General features: G+C 39.1%; 1 protein-coding gene across 1 annotated transcript; it reads right to left on the reverse strand.

The window, feature by feature from the left end:
• Window positions 1–3,642: 3,642 nt before the first annotated feature.
• Window positions 3,643–5,226, reverse strand: LOC122054024 (CLAVATA3/ESR (CLE)-related protein 25-like). Its single transcript, XM_042615878.1, has 2 exons — window positions 4,963–5,226; window positions 3,643–4,536 (listed from the first exon to the last, which is right to left on the reverse strand). Exons 1-2 carry the CDS (start codon window positions 5,172–5,174, stop codon window positions 4,497–4,499), a joined length of 252 nt encoding a protein of 83 aa, XP_042471812.1. The 5' UTR covers window positions 5,175–5,226; the 3' UTR covers window positions 3,643–4,496.
• Between the last annotated feature and the right edge of the window lie 2,118 nt (window positions 5,227–7,344).

Below are 7,344 nucleotides of genomic sequence, written 5' to 3' on the forward strand. Positions count from 1 at the left end.
AACTCCGAAGCGTTAATCGACGAAAATGAAGCTACATTAATGGTAAGACATTTTAATAAGTTTTTTAAATCTAACAAGTTTAGATCGCAGTCAAGTAAACGTCATCAAAAAGGAAGGACAGTCCGGTGCTACAATTGCAACGAAGAAGGGCACATCAAGGATGATTGCCCAAAATTGAAGAGCAAACAGAAAGATAAGGAAAGAACCAAGAAGCCAGCTCGACCCAAGCACAAAAACCTGAAGGCGACATGGGACGACTCTTCATCCTCCGAGTCAGAAGTTGAAGAATTCTTAGGATTAGCACTACTAGCTAACCATCAACCAGAAGAAGAGTCAAGATCAGAGATGAGCATCGATGAAGGGGGAGGAACATCAGAAGAGGAAAGTTGCAGTGAAGGGGGGAGCCTCACCAAATCAGGTAAGTCAGGTACGCAATCTTACCCTTACTCAGTCCTTTCACTTTATTAAAGCACTTTCTAAAGAGTTAGATAAATTTGAAAAGGAAAATGAAAATTTGAATTAGAAAATGCAAAGTTAAAAAATGAAATTCAAGAAATGAAATCTGATGCATATTTAAAAGTAAATATTTTTCCAAAATCAAAAATAAAGTTATATGGAAAATTAAACTAGTATGTTAAACATCATCAGGGTCAAATTAGGAAAATACCAAGAAACTATGTATCACCTAAATTCCTGATTAATTCAGTAGGAAGGAACCTCTATTGGGTTCCAAAATCTGTGCTAAACTAATCTCTTAAAATTAAAAGCTTTATAGAGAGAAAATTAAACATTTTCTTTGTGAAGGCTTTGTCTAAGGAAGTGGTTGTTGCTCCAATAACCAAGAAGTCCTAGTGCCTTATCACGACTTGGAAGCTGAAATATTGAAACAAAAATGTTTAATTAACTTTCTGAAAAAATATTAAAAGTAGAATTAAAATGCTTTGAAAGTGTACAAACATTTTTTTTGATTGGCTTTACTAAGTTTTGGATTTTTGGAAATTTTTAACTTAGAAAATATATTTTAACTTATAAAAATTCTCATAACACTTGAATAATGCTTTGAAAAATTATTCAAATAATGTTTCTTCATTTTTACTTAGAAATTTCTTTTGAAAATTCTAAGAAATTATTTTGCTTAGAAATTTTTTCTATCTTAAGAACTTGCTTCCCCGTTTTTTACTGTGATCAAAGGGGGAGAGAAAAGTACAAGTTTAGGGGGAGCTAGGAAAATTAACTGTTTTCTCTCTAAACTATGTTGCAATTTTATTTATTGCAAATTAATGATATACTTGTTAGTTTAGTAATTTTCTTAAAATTATGTTTGTCTATTTTTAACTCTAACTTGAACTTGGGTTGATGCACATCAAAAAGGAGGAGATTGTTAGACCCCGTGGTAGTTTTGATGTGATCAACCAAGTTGGTTAGATCTTGCGTTTTGTCTGAACCTTGTGTCTGAGCGTGCAGGAACTTAGGAGCGCAGGAAGTCGAGCGGAAGACGCAGCTAGCGAGAAGGACGACACGGGAAGGGAGCCGACGGGCTCGGTGCGTCCGAAGGATGAGAGAGCTGCGGAAGAGTACTCCAGTGGAGCGAGAAGAACGTGCGCGACGTTCGAGGGACGAGAAGCTGGACGGAAGCCTGCTCGAAGAGAAGGCCGGGAACTGGGTTTGGGTGAGCCCTATTCCGGATGGCCGCAATCACCCAAGGAGCCGAACCGGAGCAAGTCAACTGGAAATTGACTTGTAAACGGTTCGGTCGACCGAACCTATTGATCGGTCGACCGAACCCTTCTTTAACCGAAGCCAACCGCAGCAGACACGTCGAATGCCATGTCAGAAGCTGACCGTTGGTGAAGCTGATCGGTCGACCGAACCTCCTGATCGGTCGATCGAACTGAAGTTAATCTAGAGACTTAGTCGAGCAAGATGATCGGGCTAACTCAGCTGGAAGACCGTTGGCCGATCGGTCGACCGAACATAAGGATCGATTGACCGAACAAAAGCTCATCCTCAGAGACTGCACCTGGACAGAAGACTGGGCAGGTACAGCAGGTTCGGTCGACCGAACCTGGGGATCGGTTGACCGATCCCTCTCGAGTCAAACCTGATCTCGAAGGTTCAGGTTAACTGATAAGCTCTAGAACCCCTATATAAAGAGGGTCTCGGGTAGCTATTCAGAACAACGATTTTAGAACGAAATTCAACTCTGTAATTACTGTTTAAGCAACCTCTGTGCTCTCAAAGTGTAAAAGGCTTCTCCGCCTTCAAAGAAGGAGTTTCTTACTGCGCTTTCCATCGCCCTGGATTAACAACCCTCTTGGTTGTAACCAGGTTAAGATTCTATCTTCACCTCTCTTTCTTTTATTAAGTGTTGCTTTATTTTAGAGTTGAAACGCTTTGAGGAGGATAACTTTTATTTGCAAGCAATTCACCTCTCTCTTGTCGGTCCCCGTTGCATCAACAACGGTTACAGACGTTGGGAATTATGAAGTAGTCTAAAGTAAAAGTCATAGTCGCTTGAAGTAAAGAACGTCAGATGATGAAAAATCATGGCCACTTGAAGTAAAGAAGGTTGGGTGATGAAAAGACAACCTCTTGAAGTAAAGGGGGCCAGACAATGAAGAGTCATAGTTGCCATAGGAATTCGAATCTCGGCAAAAGTCTAGGTAAATATCTCCCTTATGTGTTAGTCACTATTCCAAAGACTAGTAGCCGTCCGTGATTTACCTCCTCCGTGTTGAACTTGGGACGGATTGACTGGGGCGCTGGGGGCGAATATATTCACCTTTTGTCACAATAGTTGCCATAGGAAAGGGATGCCTTTCTCTCCCTATAAAAGGTATTGGCTCTAACAGCCAAAGGTATGAGCAATTAATCTCAAAACTATTTTTTTATTGTTCTCCGTTCTCATCTCTAACTCTAACTTGAATATCAGAGAGGTTACGCTAAGGTACGTCTTTGTCCTCTTCTAACCTCGTGTTAATCTCATTTAGAGAGGACATGCCTCTTTGAGTATTGGTTCTTGGCACACACCAGTTTAGTCCGCAGAAAGCCAACTTGCCGACTAGCAAATAGCCGATTCGTCATCTGCTAACTTGCTAAAATTTGACCCATTGAAGGTCGACCCAGCAGAAGGGCAGTAGCTAATTCATCAAGAAGTCAAGCAGAAACAATTTGGTAGAGAGCTGACTTGTCCCTCGTTCTCAGACCGAAACATCCTGCTTCCTCCTCCTTTGTGAATCTCCTTTGAACCCATTTCTTGCCGCAAACTTGTTACCCACTTGTGAGTTTCCCTCCTGAGTTATGATGGCTATAGATCAACTTATCTAGTTAAGCATTTGATGGATGAATTGAATTATGATTAAAAAAAATTAAATAAAACTATATTGTGATAATCAAATACCCACTTGGAAATCTCAATATAGATATAGGAAATTGTTTATATGCAACATATACTTTGTAGTATTACAATGAAGAATAATGCATGTAAACAGGTAGAAGAGTTTGTGTAGGGGAATTAACTCTAGTGTTTTCCTACTTACGATGAATTTCTAAAACCCTAAATGTGATTGATTTGGGGCCAAGTAAACTTCTGCGAAATAATGAATGTCTCTTTGATTAATAAAGGATTATACTTGCCCTTGGCAAGGATTTCCTAAAGAGCTGAGAGAGGAGTACGTTGGCACTTTATCTGTTACCTCACCAACCTATGAAACTATGCACATCCAGTGACAAGAAGAGCATCCCAACTCAGACATTAAGTGCATGACAGTGCTTGCTCTTTCACTGCTTTTACCTCCTCGCCCAGCTCAAAATACTGCAAGAAAAGAAGCAACAAAAAAGAGGGGAAAAAGGGAAAGAAAAGGAAGCCATGCCATGAGCTTTCTTCTCCTCTCTTTTTCTTTGACATCCCATGGATTATTCTATTGTCTATAGCTGCTGGTTACCACTCGATTACCCATATTCCCCATCCATGTCTTTAGCAGCTTTAACTCTGAAACTTAAGACAGGTCAGAATGCAGTTCTAATTATGAATTACACAAAGCAGCAGGACTGCCCAAAGTGAAACAAAAGCAAAAGTTAGCATGCATTGAATCAAATCCAAAGGCTACCGAGGAACAAGAAGCTAGATACTGTTAGTTTAATTCCGACACATCTTTTGTTACATTTCTATTGTAAAATTCGCTGGCCCTTGTTTCAGTTGTTCCTCCTTCAAGCAAGATGTATCCGCTCGTCCTTTCTTTTTCATCAAAGCAACCGCTAAAGATTCTTGTCAACTTCTTCAAGAATCTTGAGATGATTTTGTGTGATGGAAGCTTCACCACCTTTTAATAATAAACTTGATAAAGATCACAACTTTGGACTAATGTTGTAGCTCTGTTAACAGACGGCCCAATGGAAACGTGCATTTCACGACGACCACGTGTGTATATATAATCTCTAATCCATCTCTCCTACTGTGCAAGTTTTCATGCTTCAGTCACTGTGGTCCTCAGTCCTCATATTCTACCTGATGGTCTTCCTGACTTCCCAGCTCTCCTGAGAAAATAAAAGGAAAAAAATGGTGGTCAGACGCATGGCAACATTTGATGAGGCAATGCTTGGATTCAGGTGATTGGCAATAATTGATTGGGTCTGAGATAGAATCACCGAGCACTTTTTTTTTCTCACTTGGGACCCCATCGAGTTCATGCTGCTGCACAATGGACACTTGCATGCAGGACTATATAATCATGATGCAGAAGTGACAGAGGCATGCACCAAGGGCGACTCAGAACCTGTGACCTCTCTTCCTAATCTATGCGTGCCATGTCTTTTGTTCTCTTCTCTTTTCACATTAATGGACAACTTTAAGCAATTACAGGTATGAAGGTGATGCAATTACAAGCAATATCTGAACGACATTTACTTTCGGTGTTTACGAGTTCAAAACACTTGAAACATTTTGTTAAATAGACAAAGTACCTGTTATGAATGGGATCAGGACCATTAGGAACTCTTCTCTTGCTACTGTAGAAAGGATCCAAGTTCTGGTGACCTGGCCTAGATATTGATGAGGCCACAGCAGGAGCAGCCACTAGTGGTGCAACTCTTGCCCCTGCACACTGTGCTTCCATGGACACCACGAGAGCCATCCAGAACAAGAATGCCAAGGCAGTGCACGAGTCTCTCCCCATCTCCGCTAGCTACCAACTTAAGCACCCTCTCAAGCCCCCTCTTTATCCTAATGAGCCTGAAGGAGGAATATCAGTTTGTGCAAATTCTTATACTGAGTGATTCCTTTGCTCTCTTTTTCTGCTTTAGTATCTTTTTCTTTTACCTTTGGCGAGTTTGGAAGTGATCCTGTAGTGCTTTTGTGGGACTGTGGAGGGGGACAGAACAAAGCAGGTTCCGAACGTGAAGTGTTGATTTGGAGCTCCTTTGCTTTGGGATGCCACATTAATATTGATGCATGTTCGCATAATCCACACTGTTGCAGTAGGATTCCTTGCCCCTGTCCTTATCTTGCTTTAGTTAACGAACTGTTGCGCAGCAAAATCTACTTCTCTTTCTCTGGTTACTTTTACGTAAGGCCTCTTAATTTACTGGTTGCACATTCTTTCCAGTTGTGAGCGTGCTGGCCTTTGAATAGAATCTGAAAACAGGTTCTGGTTAAAAGAATTAAAAGTTTCCCTCCTTGATAAACTGAATAAGCTGTAAAGTGGTGTTTGGTTTTTTCCTAAAATTCGAAATGAAAATGAGTATCATAATATTATTGAATGAAAATGAGTATGAGCTTGAGTATCATTCTTAAAAATAATATTTGGTTAGTTGAATATTTTCAATCGGAATAAACTTAAATTTTCTTTTTTACCCTTAGAGGAAAATACGAGAAAAAATTAGATGGAAGAGAAAGTTGAATGTGAGAGAAATATATGATGAGAGAAAATGATGAGAGAGAAAGTGTGATTGGAAAAAATGAAGAGAGGGAAAATATGATAAGAGAAAATGAGGAGAGAGAGCGTGATAGAAAATATTGAGAAGAGAAAAGTATGATGATAGAGAAAGTGTGTTGAGAGATAAAGAGTGATGGGAAAAAATGAAGAAAGAGAAAGTGTTATGAGAGAAAAATGAGAGATTGAGGAGAGAAAGTATGATGAGAAAATGTGATGAGAGAGAAAGTGTGATGGAAAAAATGAAGAGAGGGAAAGTGTGATGAAAGAAAATGAGGAGAGTGTGTGATGGAAGAAAATGAAGAGAGAGAAAGTACGATGATAGAAAATATGGAGAGAGAGTATGGTAAGAGAGATTGAGGAGAGAGAAAATATGATGAAAAAATGAGGAGAGAATGAAGAGAGAGAAAATAATGAGAGAGTGTGTTTGATGAGAAAGAATACAGAGAGAAATGATAGAGAATGTGTGATGAGAGAGAATAAGGAGAGAGAGAGTGTGATAGAAGAGAATGAAGAGAGAGAAAGTGTGATGAGATAAAATATGGAGAGAAAGTATGGTAAGAAAGATTGAGGAGAGAGAAAGAATAATAAGAGAGAAAGTATGATGAAAAAATAAGGAGAGAATGAAGAGAAAGAAAATAACGAGAAAGTGTGAATACATAGAGAAATGGTAGAGAATGTGTGATTAGAGAGAATGAAGACAGAGAAAGTATGTTGAGAGAGAAAATGTGATGATAGAATGATGAGAGAGAAAGTATGGTTAGAGAGAACAGAGAGAGAGAGAGTGAAATGAAAGAAAAATTGAACAAATATACTAAGGGTATTTTCGTCCAAAACTTAATTCTTATTCCCATTGCATCAAAACTCAAGGGAGGGAGTTGGTTTCATCCATACTCAAATTTTTAGGTTTCATTCCAAAATCTTGATTCCATTCCCATCAACCAAACACAAAATTTGAGATTGAATCCATTCCCTCATTCCTAAATCTCTAAACCAAATGCCACTTAAATGTAATTAGCAAATGACACACATTGAAAAGGGAGAATGTTATGTTGCCGTATATAATAATTCCTACAATGTCAATATCGATGTGATCCTCAGGCTTACAAAAGGGCGAAAACTATTGAATGATCACAAGGCCATAATTACAATGTAATTGTGATCTCAAGACTCGGTGACCTAGCACAGGCAATTAGTTAAGGGTGATCTATCAGGTTGCAAACACACTAGCTGTCTGTATGGCCAGAAACATTTCCTGACAGAGGAGGACTGAACATGCTGCACTAGTAGCGGGAAGAACTTACCAAAATGTGGGCAGGAAACTACTGAAGGCACCAAAGAATAAGAGAGAATCTAAATAGAAAACAATATATATCCCAAACCTGGTCAATTGTGGATTTCCTACATGTGTTTG

This window comes from Zingiber officinale, chromosome 3A, assembly GCF_018446385.1.
Source record: "Zingiber officinale cultivar Zhangliang chromosome 3A, Zo_v1.1, whole genome shotgun sequence".
NCBI lineage: Eukaryota > Viridiplantae > Streptophyta > Magnoliopsida > Zingiberales > Zingiberaceae > Zingiber > Zingiber officinale.

Excerpts from the sequence above, each read along its gene's own strand:
- LOC122054024 (XM_042615878.1), bottom strand. The coding sequence starts at position 5,174 with ATGGGGAGAGACTCGTGCACTGCCTTGGCATTCTTGTTCTGGATGGCT. Across the intron at positions 4,537-4,962 it reads CCTGATCCCATTCATAACAG|GAGAGCTGGGAAGTCAGGAA; the intron begins GTACTTTGTCTA and ends TTATTTTCTCAG.